Source organism: Prinia subflava, chromosome 16 (assembly GCF_021018805.1).
Source record: "Prinia subflava isolate CZ2003 ecotype Zambia chromosome 16, Cam_Psub_1.2, whole genome shotgun sequence".
Lineage (NCBI taxonomy): Eukaryota > Metazoa > Chordata > Aves > Passeriformes > Cisticolidae > Prinia > Prinia subflava.
The window spans coordinates 4,288,774-4,307,308 of NC_086262.1; the positions used below are offsets into that span (position 1 = coordinate 4,288,774).

The 18,535-nt window shown below is 47.0% G+C and overlaps 1 protein-coding gene across 3 annotated transcripts in view; it reads left to right on the plus strand.

Moving 5' to 3' along the window:
• The window catches only part of SLIT3 (slit guidance ligand 3), a 481,586-nt gene that overhangs the window by 458,428 nt on the left and 4,623 nt on the right, over window positions 1–18,535 (plus strand). For all 3 annotated transcript variants that reach the window (XM_063413913.1, XM_063413912.1, XM_063413914.1), the window contains 2 exons: window positions 13,906–14,060; window positions 16,223–16,508. In XM_063413913.1, coding sequence (XP_063269983.1) covers window positions 13,906–14,060; window positions 16,223–16,508 — 441 coding nt within the window. The remainder of the gene's footprint in view (window positions 1–13,905; window positions 14,061–16,222; window positions 16,509–18,535) is intronic.

An 18,535-nucleotide genomic window follows, 5' to 3' on the forward strand; every position in this document is an offset into this window, starting at 1 on the left:
TTTCAGTTTCTGGTGAATTTTGTCCTTGAAATAGTTCCAATTAATCAGTTTCTTTGTTGATATCTAGCTTTAAGTGACTGTACCAAGACAGAAGAACAGTGAATGTGCAACTGCAGGGTTAGACTGCCTCAAATAGAAGGAGAAGGGCTGAACTCTTCTACAGGGTGAATATTTTAAAGGAAATTCTTGCCTGTACCAGTAATAACCACACAACCACAAAAAAGCACAAATGGCAAAGGTAAATTGTAGGGTGGTTTGACCTTCAGACACTTGGCTTTTGAGGATATGAAATCCACAGGTTTTATTCACTAGTCACAAGAAAGAAAAGCAAATGTACAAGTGAAATCCATGCATGGAGATATTTTTGTGGGGAAGGAGGGATGTGCTGCCCTTTCTGTCCCTGGTTTCTTCAGCATCCCTCTGCCCTGGTTGTTGTTTTCAAGCCCCATTGCTCCAGTTTGAGCACAGATGCAGTTGTGACCACACAGAGCATTTTGGGTCCAGCACAGACTCCTGGCACTGTGTGTGCAGCAGGGCTGCAATTCCCAGCCCACCTCACGCTGTGGGGAAGAGCATCCTGCTAGAGCAAGGGACAGGATGGATGTCACCAAGCATCACCCATCTCATACTGTTCTCAGAAAGTTTTCTCAGCACTTGGTAATACTGGAGCCTCCCAGAGAATTTTCCTTAGGGGAATGGTGACATTTTTAAGAAAATGAAAACATTCTTTCTGTATTAAAGCAAACTGGATGATACCAATGCAGACGTGTTGCAGACAAGCACTGGCTTGTCCCCTGTAGGAATGAAGGAAGTAGCTTGCCCATGGTTTTCACCAGCTAGATGGATAGGTGTGAAAATGTCTCTGTGTGTGGCAGCTGATCCCAGCTGATCAGCTGTTAGTGCAAAGCTGGAGTTGATAAACAGTTTTATGCTGCTGATTAGAACAGAGGGGAAGCTGTTACGTGTGTGGGCAGCACAGGGGGTGACAGGTCCATGAGGATGTCTCTGGCCATCAGAGGGGACAGGAGCTGCTGCCACCAGCACCACAGCAGCGCTGCATGGCTCCGCTGCGCCGGCAGGGCTGCAGGGGCAGCGGGTGCGTGTCCTCCCCATCCCCTTCCAGGGCTCCAGGAGGAGGGCTCCATTCACACTGACACCTCATTACCATGAGATTAACGGGCCCTTCACTGCATTCTGGGCGCCCTGGGCTGCTGAGAGGGGAAAGAAGCTGCTTAATACGATGCCCTTTCTGAAATGTCACTCTAATCTTTTATTAGTTTAAGGAGTGGAGCAAAATGGGATTAGCATGGAGCTCGATGGGAAAAGATTAGGTTGATTGAGAAAAACTGCAGCTAAAGAATGTCAGAAAGGGCCTCTAAATAGATTAAAAGACTTGTTTTTCTTAAAGTCTGAAGAAGGAGCAGGAAAACCTGCTTGTCCACTTACAAGTGTAGGATTTAGGGGTGGAAGGCATAAGTGGATCAGGTTTGACCTCTCTGTTTGACTTTTAGCTAAGGCATGAGCTCTCTTTGGCCTAAGACGTGACTTCCAGCTTGGCACAGAGTTTTGACAGGAAAACACCAAATAACAGAAAATCCCCCATTTCCTTTAGTATCTTGGACAAGGGTCAATTATTTCCATTATCCAGGCATTGGCCATCATTTCTAAGTTGTGTCACTAATACCTTCTGGATTGTTTAGAGGCTTTCTCAAGGGAAATTAAAGTCTACTTATACCTGGACCTGGTTCCCGTGAGTTTATCTGGACTTTTATTTGCATTTTCTCCTAATCTGCATTTTGATGAAACAAATGGCTGGTTCAGCATGATGCATTTTATCTCAACTTAAAGAATTTAGGAACCTCTTCTCTTCATTTTCTGCAATTTCCATTTGTCATTAAAAACAAGGTTGCCAGGAGAACCTGTAACATCCTGGCCTCACCACTGGTAAAACAGTTTGCCTTTCCTATTGCCTCCTCCCTGCTGTCTTGTTTAGATGCCTCGTTTCAGTTTCAATCTCAGCAAAACTGGACTGTTTGCCTTTGCAAACCTCTGTTGAAAGACTGTTCTATTAATTTTCACAGTCAGTATCATGTTCTGCTCCCCTCCAAAGCAGTCCCCTTTTTGGATTAGATGAGCTTTGGCTCTTGGTTTTCCCCAGAAGAGTCTGCCAGAAGAGGAGGAGGCCTTAAAACGCTGCCTGGTGGGAGCTGTGCCAGCTACAGCTGCAGGAAATCTGTCACTGACCTGGTCCTGGGTTGTAACTGAGATGTTTTGCTGGCTATTTCAGGTACTCCCAGGATGGCGTGTGGGAAGCCATTGGCAAGCCACATGATCTGTAATTCCTCATCAGTCTCCATGATAAGATTTATTAATAGTACTTACGAACAGTAAAATTAGCAAAGTACTTGGCTAATACAGGTAATATCCTGCAGGGAGAAGATAAAAGCTGTTGTTTGGGAAGCCAGCAGTCAGTCACACGTGGTATTTTTCCATAGTATTCCACAGGGATGAAGCACTCCATGTGTTCAGGGGCAGGCTGTGCCCCACCCCGTGGGACAAAGCTGGGGGAAGGTTTGCACCAGACACGGGCTGTGCTCTCAGCAGAACCTGAGAGAGGCTCTGCTGCAGAGCTGCAGTGAGGAATGCAGGGCAGGGAGGGGCCACAGGAGTGGATTGCCAGGAGAGAGATGTTCCTTTTAACTCCTCTGGGGAGGCAGGGTGTCCCTGGCACCCAGAGGGAACTCATTCCTGTATTTTAGTCGCTCCTCTGAGCAGATTGAACCAGAACTGCATCACAAAGTCAGTGTGAAAAAGCCCAAGATAACTGGATGTACATTCAGGTTTGCTTAACATGCGTTTGTCCCTGTGGTAGGTTCGGTTAGATAGGTTAGAGTTGACATTGGGCTTCTCTTTCATTCTAATCAAGTAAAGGTCAGCACATGTCCAGTGGAAACAACTACCTAAAATTCACTGTCATTTATCATCAAGTTAGAGAGAAATTCAAATTAATCCATTAACGTAATATAATGCAATGACAGAACTCACCCTTTAGGAGAAAATCTGGAACCTGTCACTTGTGAGCTGCAGAAAAATGGTTTCCTGGACATCAGAGTAAAGCTCCTACAGAAGATCCATTTTTGAAATAGGATCCTAGTTATTGTTTCTTTTATTCTATTTAATTATTCAATACATGGACAAATGTGAACAGGAATCTTTTTCTGAGTGCTTTATTGCCCTCCTGGTTTCTGCAGTGCTCAGTTACTCTTCCATGCCATGACAGTACTTGGTGCCAGTCCAACAGTGAGTTGAAAGGAAGTAAATCTTTTACACAGATGCTGTACCTTAATGTAAAGATGCCAATGGGTAAGGAACGTGCTGCTTTTATTTACTACCCCAATCCAATTGTTAAAAGTTTGAATTAACAAAGAGCAGTTAATTCCATAGTTCCAGCACTCAGCCATTGACACTGGTATCTGTTAACTGTATTCTGTAGGGAGAACTCCCCATTTGCAGTCCTTTTTCCCACATCTGTTCCTAAAGCCAGAGATAAGACCGTACTTGTAAACTTTTCTCCAATAGATTTTATGCTGCCATACAGTCATATTGATTTGGATGCTGAAATAATCCTTCCTAATAGAAATGGAAAACAGAACTTTGACACCAACTGCTGATGTAATTCCCCCCAGAGTTCCCAGATTGCCATGTTGCATACAGACAGTCATATCTGGTAAAGAGCAAGAGGCAGGCGTCGTTGGTGTAAAATCATATGTTTTCATGCAGAGTTCCTGACAGCAGTGAAAAAGGAGGCAGTTAGGAAAAGATAAGAAGGAATTATATTTGTCTTTCTGTAGAGACTACACCCAAATTACATTATAATTCCTTTTTTAAAGTATCCTTGCATAATCTGCTTTCAAAAATGCTACATCATTAAAAATATTCCTTGTAGATTGTATCATGCAGTTCTCATGGCCTGGCTGACTCTTACATAGCATAGATGGATGTTCTTGTGGTTAAAGCAAAAGGCCTGAAATAAAGGAGCTTACATTCCTGCTGTATCTGTTTCAGATGTGATGACTGCAAGACGACAAATTAAATCTGGTTCCCTGTGCACGGTAAAAAGTGAGAAAGGCATGAAAAACAGGAAAGGTGTTTCAGAGATGTGATGCAGGTCTCTGGAGGGTGAGGTTCCTGCTCCCCTGTCCCTCCAGGCTGTGGAATAGCACAAGGTTATTGTGCTGGTGGCATCTGCAAACTTCTGTGCCCTTCCACTCCCCCGGGCTCTGCCTGTGGCTCTGGAGCCTGGGAGCTGCTGGAACTCAGTGTCCAGCACTGTCCCTGGCCATGCCACTGCTGAATGGAGCTGCTGCTCCCCAAGGCCTTTGGTCCTCTACTCCAAATTCTGCTGGAGCTGAGGTTGAACAGTTGCTTTGGTGGTGGAAGAACATCCACACCTTCCACAGACAGGGATTTTGTGCCATTGTCTCTTCAGCTGAAATTTCTTATCTGCAGAAAAGCCTGGGAGGCTTCACCATTAATTCTCTGACTTCTGGGGAGGAATGTGCTGGAGGTGTGAGAACATTAATTATTCTTAGGGTCATTATTAGAGCTTGTCAAACTCAGTTTTTGGCAAAAGTGTCTTTGCAGAGTGCACTGCATGACTGGTCCTTTTCTTCCTAACACCTTCACAGTCTGCAGCCTGTGCTGTGCCCATCCCTGGTGGGATGCCTGTTTGATACTCTGGATGAGCTCTAAATAGAATGTTTTTCAGACATTTCTGTGAGGCATCACTGAGCTCTTTACAATTCTGCATATTTGCAATTCATTTTGTTCTCTCTATCACGCACTCTTATTTTTTCAGGTGCCCCTTAGGGATTCTGTATCAAATATAATGAAAGAAACTGGCATTAGTCTCTGACCTGCACAGGAAAAATTGTAAAATTGGAATGGACTTATACATCTTGCATGAGCCAAGGCAAAGGACAGCCAAGTTATTTTTTTACCTTTATAAAGGGCTCTGGAGTACTTAAATGGGAGAAAAATGGCAAGTGTGGGAGTTCTTGTCAAGCTACAAACATTGCACTTCCCTAGTTTTTCCTGCATTTTTGTGCAGTAGGACAGTGAAAATACAAGGTCAAGACCTTAAAATATCAATTAACTTTTATCATTAGGTTCAGAATCAAATATTTGTTTTCACGAAATACAGAAACTTCTTCCTGCTGAGCTGAAGCTTAGGAAGGGTAAAGTTTTGTCCTTCAGTCTGCTAAAGGACTTAGCAGGCAAAATCTTGTTAAGATGAATTAATTTTTTTCTTTGTGAATCTCTCCAGTATCTCCTGCAAGAATGACAGTTTCTCATCTCCTCTCTCTCTGTGCCTCCACCCAGCTCATTCTCTTCAGTTCAGTGTCCCAGTACCCAGAAGCTGCAAACCCACACTTCATGTCTCACACATGTACAGGGTGTTTCAGAGTGAGCTTTTTACCAGAAGAAAGCAAAACCTTGCACACAGTGGGCCAGTGCTGACCTGTCTGTGGTACCAGGTACAGGCAGTTAGGAATGGGTCATCCAAAGCCACTTGTCCTGTGGTAATGACAAAAATAAAAGTTACATTCTCTGAGTCCCAGGTCACCTTATTCAGAGGCAAAAATCTGGGGCTGTGGGTCTGAGCTGCACTCAGGCATCCCCTGTCAGCAGAGGCCAGGCTGGAGAAAGGTTGCAAATATGTTTTAAAGGCATTTTTCTGCTATACCATAGGTCATTGGTCCAGTAGTACATTGCCAAAGTTGATTAATACTGATTGCATCAGAGGAAGGGTGAAGTGTTTTCATAGCAGACAGTGATGGAATAAACCTAATCATAGTCAAAATGACTTTATAAACTTCCTGTGCACTAATGACTGGCTCATGTCTTGAATTGTGAGGGGTTTTTGCCTTACAACAACATGTAGCAAGCTAATATGTTTATTTTTCCCTGCCTGTAAATTTCTTGTGAACATGATGAGTAACACAAAGTTTAGATGTGTACCATGTGTGATAGATTCATATCCCGCCTATCCCAAGTGCTGGGCTGGCTCTGGATCCAATCTATGCCTCTGTTGGAAGCAGCACTCCAGACCTGGAGCTGAGGGAGGTTGTGGAGGTGCAGGATGGGTCTGTGCATGCTTATTTCAGTGCGTCTTCCCAGTAGGGAACTGGGAGCTACAGCTTGGCCCCAGTGCTGGGGGAAAGGTGGGCATGGCAGCTGCTCTGGTGGCTGCCAAACATCCATGGTTTGGTCACTTCTGTGGAAGGAGAGGATCCAGCTATTGGTATGTTTGTATAGATGAGGTGAAAACTATTTATAAATAGACATGACTTTTTTTTCCTTGGGGCTTAGCCTCCAATTTCAGGTAAAGCCCATCATTCTCTATGATTCTGACTGGAGCCCTGTTAATTGTGCTCTGTAGTGGCCCTGCTCCCTGCTGCTCACAGGCAGATACCTGCACATTTCCCAGAGCTGAAAAGGAGACAGATGGTGTAAGGTATTGCCTGATGTAACAGCTCTGTGAAGGCACCTGGTGGATTTTCTCATCAGAACCTGCGATTTGATAACCACCTGAATGGCAGAGCTGTTTCTCTAGAAGGCGACCCCCACACCCTGCTCTGTTCCAAGCCCTGGTGGGGCCAGGGGCTGTGTCACAGCCTGTCCTGCTGGGGGACACTCAGCTGTACCCATGCAGGGCTGGGGAGGATGTGGCACTCAGGCTGCCACTGCCCTGCTGCTGTGCCAGGGCCTGCCCTCCCCTCTGCTCTGTGCAGTGTCATTTTTAGAAGGATACCACATTGCACACTGACCCAACAGCACTGCAGAATCTCTGACTGATTTTTTCTTTTTGCACTCTGTATCTCGTGTGTTTGTTATTTTGCCTGATGCATGTCACTGTGAGGACACCAGGACGTGGTAGCTCTGGTGGAGAGGGTGGACAGGAGCAGTGCTCTGATCTGTCACTCAGGAGAGGCCTTGAGGACTCAGGACTTGAGGAGTGCATTCCAGCTGTTCTTACTGCCATTGCACTTGCTTTAAAAGATTCTCAGCACAATGAGGTATCCAGCTCTGCTGGTGCAAGTGCAGGAGACAGCAGCTTCTGCTCCCAGCAAATCCTGCTCCCAGTAATTTCTGCTCCCAGCAGTAGGGCTGGAGAGAGCAGTGGAACCTCATCCAGGTCAGGAACACTGAGAGAATCCACTGCAAACAAGCAATGTTTGCCCTGGCTGGGTGTCTGACCCTTTTACAAATCATCAAGGGAAAAGGGTCAGGATTGTGTTAATTGCATGTTGCAGGGGTGTAAAAAAGGTCCTTGCTTTTCCCTTAGAAGGTCTGTAATACAATGACTTTCACTGCTGGCAGGGGTGCTGCAGGAATTGAATTATGGCTGGAAATTAGATATGCATAGCCTGGCCAAACGATCATTAAGGGAGATACGGTAATCAGCTGCCAGTGTTCAAGGGCTGTAAACACCAAGAAGAGAAAGATGAATTATTTGGGTGGCCTACAAAGTTGTAAGTAGAAGAAAGGTATAAAACCCAGCAAATTAAAATGGAGGTATCAAGGAAAGAACTCTTAATGTCGAGTACTCTCAGCCTAAAAGACCTAATACTCAAGTCATGTAAAACAGGATTGAACATAACAAAAGAGTGTATTTCAAGCTGAAAGTGAACTTGAGTGCTTTAATATTCCTTTCACCTCTTATTTCCCTAGTCCTGTGTTTCATTAGCATTTTTCATACTTTTTTCTCAACATGTGGTTTTTATTTAGCTCCTGAAGATGATAGTGCTTGAAGTGATGTGTTATTGTGGAGGTAGCACAAACACCACTCCAATTATGATTTTGCCTTTGTTGCCATGGAGAAGTTTAAATCTATTTTAGGCCAAGGACTGATTATAGCTGGAACTTATGGTAGGAGGTAAGTGTAGCTTGGAAAGGTGAGAACCCATCACTGCTGGTACCCGCAGTCAGCCTGGCACAGTGTGAGTTTCACAGCTCCCAAACTGCTGACATCTCAGCACAGTTCCCTGCAGCTCTCACCTTGAATTTTTGATTTTTGTACCTCTTCTCTGGTGCTGTAAAAGCTCCTTAAGCTCTTTTGGACGTGTGTTTTTGTTTATTCCCTTCTACTACAAATGTTCTCAAAGACTGTTGAAGTTCAGTGTTCCCCATGGTCCCCCCAGTCTCTTTAACATCCTTGTGTTTCCTCTGTTTTGTGTGTCAAATGAGGCATGTCCCCATTAAGACAGAGGTCAGGAAAATCTGGAGACTGTAGCTAATGAATTAATGTTCTCATTTGCATAATTGATGGTTATATATCTCCTCAGTGACATGGTTTGCTGTGATACTTAAAGCTATTTTTGGTTTTGATTCCTCTGCCCTGCTGTTCTCTGCTGTCTACAGTTAAGGTATATTACTAGACAGTGAAAAAAAATGACCCCAAAGCCCAAATTTTACAAGTTCCAACTGAATGCTTTAATCCTTTAATGCATTTCTGTTCACTGGCATATTTATAGTGGCTCAGCTCTAAATCTCTCATGGGTGTTAGAGCAAGGGGAGTTAGTGAAACATCTGTGTGTGATTGGGGCTGGAGTACAGGGGAAAGAAAATATATAGGAGAAGAGAAATAGCTGAAAAATGAGAGTGGAAATCAGTTCTTTCCTGTATTCCCTGGGGTTTTATGTTTAATAGACATCCCTTTCCCTTCCCCTCTTTGTGCTCTGGAGTGTGAGCTCCCAGCAGAGGCCCTGTGCACGCTGTGCAGTGCCTGTGCAGTGGCTGCACTGGCTCACCTCGCTGGAGCTGCCCTGGCAGGAGAGGCCAACTCCCTCCCACAGGGAATGTTCGTGTCTCTTCAGAGCCCTCTCCAGTGGCCTCCCTTCCCTCTGAGGGAGAGAACGGGCTGGACCCAGGGCTGTGAAAGCTGGGCTGTCCTCACGTCCCAGCATTTTCCTTTCTTTGGCCAAATTTGACCAGATGCCACGGCCAGCTCTCCATGAGGGTAATCTCAGTGAGAGCAATGCACTGGACTGAGCAAGGCAGTAAAGGGAGCTGTGAAAGGCAAGTGTGATGGAGAAGAGGAGGAGCAGGGATGCTGCAGAGACTGAGCACAGTGAGGGAAATGCCTGACCCGATGGGTCCTCAGCAGCTGCTGCCAGAACCCGGAGCAGCAGAGCCTGGCTCCTGAGGAATCATTGCGTGTTACAGGAACCTTTCGATTCCTTTTGCTGCTTACTTTTCAGTAAGTTTTATTATGGAATTCCTGGAAAGCCTTGCTTACACCTCAAGTGTTTACTCTTTAATCGTAATTCCTCCCTTTTTGCAACAAGGATATGTAGGAAACCATACAATATCCAATGGCGGTGGCACAAAACGCTGCAGTTGGAAGTCAGCTAGAATTTCGTGCCTGTATTAACGGGCTTGGAAACATCTCAGGAGCGGCACATGGTTTGTTATGTGGGAAAGGCGCCTGGTGCGGCTCCAGCGGCCCTGGGCTCTTCCTGCCGCACCTTTCGGGTGTCCCGCGATGTGCTCGCACTGATTCGGTTTCACCGTGACGCGGGGCAGAGCGGGGCCGGGAGAGGGCCGGAGCGGGGCCAGGAGAGGGCCGGGAGAGGGCCGGAGTGGAGTCCGGAGCGGGGCCGGGAGAGCGCTGAGCGGGGCCGGAGCAGGGCCGGAGCGGGGCCGGGAGAGCGCTGAGCGGGCCCGGCAGCGGGGCCGGAGCAGGGCCGGAGCGGGGCCGGCAGCGCGCTGAGCGGGGCCGGAGCGGGGCCGGAGCGGGGCCGGGAGAGCGCTGAGCGGGGCCGGAGCGGGGCCGGAGCGGGGCCGGGAGAGCGCTGAGCGGGGCCGGAGCGGGGCCGGGAGAGCGCTGAGCGGGCCCGGCAGCGGCGCTGTCCCCTCTCGGCTCGCGGTGCCACGGCGCCCTCTGCTGCCCGCCCGCGCCGCTGCACCGCGCTCCCGGACCGCGTTCCGGCTCTCACCCGGAATTCCCGGCTCACTCTCACCCCGCTTTCCCGGCCCGTATCCCAAATTCTCGGCCCGTATCCCACATTCCCGGTTCTCACCCCGCTTTCCCGGCCTGCACCCTGCCCTGTTCGGAGCGGGCAGCTCGGTGCCGGGGGAACCCCGTAAATGCCGACTCGAGGCGGGTATCTCCATCCCGCGGGCAGTTCCAGAAGGAAGAGCCCTGTCCGAGCCCCAGTGAGCCCTCACTGGGCATTACCCAGTGAGAATTCGGTCACGGTTTTAACCTTTTTGGGCGGCGGCCCTGGCCCGGGCCCGCTGCTCAGCGCGGCGGCCGCCGCCCTTCATCCCCGGCCAAGCCACTGTCTCCAGCTGTCTCCGCCGCTTGCCGGGGCTCCTAAAGGCTCCGAGGAGGGGAGAGGCTCTAGGAGAGTTCGTGCAGCTTTTCTCTCGCCACTGGTCTCTCCCCCACGGTTGTCTCCATCTCAGAATCCTAAGGCGTCTGAGTGCCTTTCCGTCAGCAGCAGCAGCAGTAAGTGCTCTCACACAAGTATCTGCTGGCTGGGGATTTCCTGTCATCCTGCCTGTCCACATTCAGCTTTTCTATCATATCTCTGTGTCTTCTCAAACAGCAAATGAGTGCTTTGCCTGTTCTAACTTTATCTGCTTTGCAAAACTGCAGCGTTGGGTGATGGCTGTGAGTTACTTTGTTTCTCAAAGTTCAGGCAAAGATTATTTGAATTTTGGGTTAAAAAGTGAAAGAACGGAGTAATACTCATCCATGTGTTCCTGCAGACTGGGACCTCTCACTCCCACAAAAATACGAGCTCTGGGTATGCTGAAAGGCATGAGCACCATGTGGGGTGGCTGCTTCCATCCCCAGGACTCACAGACTTTTGTTTGCCTGCTAGTCAAGGCATAATCTGGAAAAAGCACACCCTGTGGAGAGTAGGTGATGAATGCCTGTGAAATCCTGGCTCTGGGAAGAGCCCGTCCTGCCAGATGTGATAACGTTGTCCTCTGACAAAGGGTCATAGCTTGGTTTCTATCTGCAGATAACCACGTGGGTTGTGTGTTACCTTCAGCTATTGATCCTGCTGGGGAAGGGCTCCCTATCCTGCAGCCATCCACCCCACAGTGCTCAGCTCTCACAGCCCACAGCGTCTGGCTCCCCTTCTCTCTTTCACTGGCACTTCTGCACAGACTAACCATTCCACATGTGCATTTCCATTCATCTCACACCTTTCAGCTGCAAGTCCAAGTGCTCCCCCCTGGGAATCAGGCATAGCAGAGAGCAGTGAGATAAGCAGGGAGCACAGAGGGATCACCCAGTCGGCGCTGCCGGAGCACAGCTGCTCCTCGTAAGGCAGCAGACACTTAGCAGAATTCCAGAGTATCTAAACACAGAGTCTGGAGCAGCTGTTTCCAAACTTACATCAGTTGCCAATCCACAGAGTGCTGTGCTGGAGGTGTGGCCCTGCTGCAGTGGGGACAGGCATGCCCTGCCCAGGGGCACAGGCTCAACCCCCTGGGCAGTGAGTCCAGCACACATCCTCTGCCTCCCATCCTGGCCCACACAGCTCTCTGCCTTTCCAGGCCCTGATACAGCTGCCCTGATCCAGAGTGTCTGCTGGACCAACTGCATCTGCATTTGTGTTCAGTGTCAAACCTTCATGTTTTTTCTTTAAAACACTTTGAACTGTACCATCAGCTTCAGGTTCAGGGTTCTCCCCAGGGCTCTCTCACCATCCTGCACATGGGCAGCAGCCACAGCCCAGTGCTTCCCTGCAGGTCAGGAAGGAGTGATTAAGAGCTTTCCTGGGAACCCTTCTGTGGCAGAACTAACTCATTTTTGTATAAAGCATAAAGGTGCTTATACACTGCATAAAGTTGCTTATATACTGCTGTCTGTTACCTTATGACCTGTGTAACCTTACATGAGCTTTTGAAGGCCTGTGTGTTTGTGATTCATCCCAAAAACCCGTGGGGAGAGCAGCACTGCCGAGGCACGTCAGCTCCAGTCTGAGCAGTGTGCTCTTCTCAAACAGCACATCCCCAGAAACACCTGCCTGACATCGCTCAGTACAACTGGTTATGTCAGGTCTAGCATAAAACACAATAAAAATGAAACTTCTTCCAGCAACAATTGAATTCCAGTAACCTCCAAGTCATGCAGTTTGTTTGTGAAGTCGAGTCCTGTTTCCTTGCTGCCTCACACATCAGTTCTGCAGCACTGGGCACTAAAGATGGGCAGCATGTCATTTAGGTTGAGAGGTGGTCACATCCAAAAGGTGATTCACCCTTAGAGATGAGTGTGTCTCTTCCTCTCCACTGACAGTGAAGAAAGTGTGGGTGAATAGCTCAGAGACACTGACCTTGCAAATTTACAAATCACCTGAAAGGAACCTGACCTGTGACTTTGTAATTTCCTGTGGGAGGATGCTGAGCTTACGGGCCTTTTGAATGAGCAGAAACCCAAACTTGGACACTGTGCTGTGATGTGCACCATGTGTGCAGCAATCCCAAATCCAGGCTGTTGTCCAAGCAGTATCTGAGGATGCCCAAAGCCGGTGTGTCCTGTAGTTATCCACACAGAGCAGCACCCCCAGCCTGAAGGGAGGAATCTGGAAAGGCTGCTCATAGGGAACACTGCACATGGGCAGTTCACAGAGCCCACAGGCTGATTCCAGACCAACCACTCTGCTGTCAGGTCTTACAATGCCCTGGTGGCTGAGTGCACATGGAACAGACACTGTGCCTTTAAATTACACCTGCAGCAGTGGGAGAATCCCATCAGATCTGTAAATACCACCCCATTTTGAAACCCTCTTTTCTCAAGAGCATGTAACCCTACCCTTACCCTTCCCTGCTTTCAGGAGTGCATGAAACCATTGTGATGTTTTAGAGAGTTTCACCACACAGCATAAAGGTTTGAGAGCTGAAGCTGCCCTGAAAATAAAAAAATGATAGTGTGACACAAATGGAGTGATATCACTGCCCTGTTAATGTCTGGGGGAGGGAACAGGAGATGAAGGTGAAGATGGTTTGAGGTGCAGACTAGGTGGCTGCTGCAAGCTTCATGCATCTGAAAAATCAGTGTTAAAAAACAAAGCAATAAATACAGACTTCTTTAACATCTTCTCTGCTCAGATGGCTGCCTGCTGCCTGGCCTACCACCCAACAATTCCTACTGTTTCATCCTCGAGCTTCAATCTGCACCTTAGTGTTCCCCAGAAAGGAGTAGCAATTTGTAATTTTTCCTTGTGTTCAGGTAGGATTGGCTGATAGTGAACAAAGCACACTGGTCATTTATAAGCCAAAACTTCCTTAATTCCTTCTCTGGCTTTAAGAACCTCATCCTGTCCTTCCTGTATTCCTTGGTACGTAGTTCCAAGACACTTCTGCTGTGAGGAGATGCTGGTTTCAGAGGTCTCTGCTGTCTCCCAAATGACAATCTCTCCTCACCCCTGTGAGATAATTTGAGTATAAACTACCCATATGAGAAGAAATTATTTCAGTGATCCAGCCTGCAGCATGAGCACCGGGCAGTGTGACAGAGGGCAGCAGGCTGTGGCTGAGAGCACAGAATGGGATTTTTTGGTAGTTTTGTCACCAAAGCCAGTGTGTCATGTACCTACACAGCTGCTTTTCTGCCCTGCGAAAAACAACTGGAGTGGCTGCTCTCCTGATTAGCTGCCCTCTGAAGCATTGCACATGTGTCAGTACTGCCTGCACAGGGTCAGCTGAGTGTCAGTCTGTACCTCCCTGCTGGAGGAAATGCTGAGAACACCGTGACTGCAGCCTCCAGAGCACTCCAGAGCTGTGCTGTGCAAGGTGTGCCACAGGGACACAGGATGTCACAGAAGCACAGGCTGTTCCTTCTTCATCTTCTAATTACTTTTTTTTCCTCTTACATTTTAGTGTGGAAACCATAAATGATGGGCAGTTCCATAGTGTGGAACTCGTGATGCTGAATCAAACTCTGAACCTGGTGGTGGACAAGGGGGCTCCCAAGAGCCTGGGGAAGCTCCAGAAGCAGTCTCCTGTCAGCCTCAACACACCCCTCTACATTGGAGGTACTGTGAGTTGCTCTAGAACTGAGGTTTTAACGTGTTCTCAGAAGCAAATCATCTTCCATCCTATGGAGAGGGCTCTCACACAGCCACTGCAGGAACAGCCCACTTGGCACTGCAGAAGCTTCCAGAACTGGCTGGCACCAAGGTGTCATGGATGAAGTATCAGTGGGAGTATCACAAATTGTCATGGCAAAAAAGGAAATTAATACTCAGTAGGTTTAAATATACCGTAACTGAGCCGTATTTCTGCTGGAAGCTTTATAGAAGTCTAAAAATTGAGGGGAAAGAAGTGTGTGATGAAAAAAACATATTAACACAAGCTAAGAACACCGTGGTTAATAGTTTTCTCACTGGAAACTGAAGCCAGATTTTTAGACAGATACTAGAATTGACCAAACCTCAGTTAAGAAATTTTTTCACGTTAAGTACTGAATCTGGAAGGAGAAGAAGCCAAATGGGGTGGGGAACAATGCCCAGAATAATGACTATACCACTGATTAGGTGTCTGGTTACAAGAGACAGAACAAAGGCTGGTCTCTGCCCAATGGATTGTTTTTACCAGAAGCCCCCTAGTTCTATTCTGGACTGAATGTTGAAATCTCTCTTTCAGTGACACGGAGTTCTTGAATTTTTAGTCAGCCTATTCCAAATACAAAAGTCAGCAGAATGGTAATAGACTCAGAAAGTCTTTGAGCCTTTTCTAATGAGATCATTGAAGCCAATTGTAGAAACTCTTACCAACTTCAATTGGTGCTGGTCAAGGCTTTTCTAAATAATTTTCTTTAATAACACTTTCCTAAAAGAACCCTGAATATTGCCCTTGTAAAACAGAAAACTGGCTAATCTTGCTTTGTACAGAGGTGAACTTTTAAAATTGGCTCCTATTAAGAATGTCACAGGCAATTAAAAAGCATTGTGCATCAAAGATAATCTGCTGGTGCAGAGGCCATCACAATTTCTCCCTTTAGCACAGAACAAAAGATACCAATCCTGCAGCGATTTATACCCAGGGAACTTCAGAACTAATCCTGTGGAAAAGTTTTAATGGATGAGCATTGTGGATTGATACTAATTCTCCTAAGGACCTAAAAAATTCTCAGGAAAAACCTGAGGTCTGGAATGAAGGACTGTTGGATACCAGGATCCATGGCCTCAGTAAAGACTTTTGCTGTTGCCTGTTAAAATTCTTCTTGTTTCTTTCTAAGCCCTCCCTGTTCTTCATGTGCCACGTCTTTACGTGCAGCCCTCCCATGGAAGCCAGCTGCCCTTCTGTGCAGCTGGTTTAGTTAGAGAGTTGCCTAAATCGTCCCAGAGGAATTGTTCCTGATCTACAGTAAGGTTAACACAGACCTGAACCTTCTGGTTCTCACAGTTTTGTCCATCTCACAACCACATCACCTGTTTTAGCAGCTTTCCTCCTAACACACAGTTAAACAGATGCTGGATTTGTTTTAGGACCACCTTTAACAGTGGCATTACTAATAGACAGCAAGTTCAGAGGCCTCGCATGGCTCAAATGGAAGCACTTTCCTGTGCTAATGCAGCTGTACATCCAAGCTGGCATCAGTGGGGAAGGCATAAAACACCCAAAGGAACCTGCTGGCCATCCAACCGTGTGAACTCTCCAAGCACTAGAGCAAGATGGGAGGTGCTCACCACAAAGGCCTGACCTGCTCCTTGAAGTGCTGTTCCCTGTCTTTGGAGCTTTCCTGCACTGCTTTCCATGGGATGTACCCTTACCCCTCCCTCTCCTAACACTGTGACCCAGTAAAGCCAAACTGGCTTGTTGCAGTCCAGAGATGGATGCTAGCTGCTGACAAATGAAGGCATTCTCAAACCTTTCAGAATAATTGCTATTAAACTGTAGAGAGAAGAAACATTATCTAAGAACAGGAAGATGTGGCCACCAGCCAAAAAATGGGTGTGGTTTGGTTTTTCTATTTTCTTTTTTTTTTTTTTAATTATGTACTTCTTACAGAAGATTGGGTGAGTTTCTTTTTTCTTTCCATTTCAAGAATGAGGACAGTGAGATGGTGCTACCTTACAAAGGTCCTATGCAAATTAATTACTCAAAGATTTTAATGGGGTGACAAAAGCTTTAGCAATTATAATCTATATATTATTACTGTAAGTGAACCTTGCCCTTTTGCTCTTATCTGAAGGAATCCCAACCTCTACTGGATTGTCATCCCTGCGCCAGGGTGCAGATAAGACACCAAATGGTTTCCATGGGTGCATTCACGATGTCAGAATCAACAACGAGCTGCAGGATTTCAAGGATTTGCCACAGCAGTCACTGGGAGTCCTTCCTGGCTGCAAGTCCTGTAACATCTGCAAGCATGGGATTTGCCGGTCCCTGGAGAAAACGAGTGTGATCTGTGAATGTCACCCAGGCTGGATGGGCCCTCTGTGTGACCAGGAAATCGGAGATCCATGTCTCAACCACAAGTAAGCTCAAAGAAATGCTGACGGGAGAGAGAAAGCTTTACAGCTAATGCATATTTCACATTTCATCTTGTAAAACCACATCTGACTGATTTTGGAGGTGCTGGGTTCCCACATGAGGTTATTGACAGTTGTGAGTCTGTGGCAGCTCTCAATTTCCACTTCTTGTTCAGACGTTGCTGACTGGCCAAAGGAGCTCGTGGTCCTGAAGGAGCTCAGGTGTTAATGCTGCAGGTCATACCTTCAGCTGTGACTCTGCACATTAAAATACAAAACCTCCTGTTAATGGGCATGGCTTAACCCAGGAGGTGAGTGCCTGCACAAACGCAGAGCAGAGCTGCTGTGAGTGGGAGGTACACATCTTAGGGGTTTTCTCCCAGCAGCACTGAGCCCAGTCTCCAGACTTACTCCCTGAAGACCATTATGCACTCCAGTGTGAGCAGTTTTAAATTTCCCAAATAGCTGACTTAAATATTACACTTTGAAACAGCCCTTTAAAGTGCAAGTTTAAAGGATAGCGTGGTGTTGCATGTGAAGGGAGCCTGAGTGTAAAGTATTTACAGTTCAAAGGCTCAATAACCACATCTCCATCAGGAACACAGGATGAATAGCTTTCTTATGGCCAATACACAGGAAACAGTCCCGTGCAGAGCAGCAGGCTGCATATTTCAGTGTTGTTTCCAAAGCAGATGGAAGTACTTTTGTTTTAGAAGTTCCTTCAGTTGCTGTCTTGGAAGGTGTTTTTCACGAGCACATACTTTGGTCAGGTAACCTGATGCAGTGAATAATCACTCTCAGAAATTTAACCTGGCAAAGGTACCATTTTAAACTTGCTTCTGGTTCTAATTCTGCAAAGTACTGAAGTCTGGAAGGTGTTGAAAAGCACCTGACAGTTTACAAACCAAAGGTATGAAGCCCCAAATGTTTCCTTGAATTCCCAATGTCAACACAAAGCTGTTGTGGTTGGACAGAAAAAAGTAAGGGAGTTCCAGATGTTTACATGAGGAGGGATTCTTTCTCTCATAGTCCAGGGAGGGTGAGGCAATGAACTTAGCCCCTTGCTAAGGAAGTAGCTGTGTGCATTTTTAACGCTCACACACTGTCCCACCTTTCCTGAATCCCTTCATCCTTTTGGAGCTGGCTCCCTAAAGCCCTGCCCAGTGTATCCAGGGCAGTGTGGAGCCCTGCTGGCAGGCGTCTGCTCCAACACTCACAGGTTAATCTCACTGAGGAAATGCACCTGGAAAGATCAGGTAACCTCTGGTTCACGGGGCAGAAAATACTGCTCTATACAGATTGTGATTCCCTTCATTACAGTATGTCTGGATCTGACTGAAACTGCTCTTATAATCCCTCCTTTTTAGTTCAAAGCTTTAAAAATAAATGTACAAAAATTTAACATAAATAGGGAATAATTTTAAAGTACTAGAAAGAAAATAAGAATAAGAGAGAGATGGTCTTATGTCAAGTAATGTTATGCCAAAGGTTTATAAGCCCTGAGCAGTTTTTCTTTGGCTGGAGAGCGTTGCTTTCCTCACTGTTCTGAGCCCTTTTCAATCTGCCCCCCACTTCCAGAAGTGGGGACAGTGTCAGAGAACTTGCTAAGGATCAGCACCCCACCCTGTGGTGTTCCTCGGAAATGCCAAAGCTCGCTGCAAACGCCAGGAGCCAGGGAACGCTCCAGTACAGCTGCCTGCTGATACGGCTGTGCATAGCTTTGCCACAAGCACCTTCATTTATCACACTGGTTTTCAGCACCTGATATTATTTGTGCAGTAACTCTGCCCAGGAAGCCTGGGCATGCAGCTCGGTTGTTGGCACTCAGTTCCACGTGCTGATGCTGTAAATGTGAGCTGTCCCGTGTGCATGGCAAGCCTTGGTCTGTGCTCATGGAAGGGTCTAATGTTTTCTACTCAGGTTCACAAATTCTAAATGTATTCTCTGAACGTTATCCAGTATTCACTGAAAACTCACAGTTTTCTCCAGAGCGTTTGACATTGAGCTGTTGGTTTTGGATTAGCGTCCTGGAA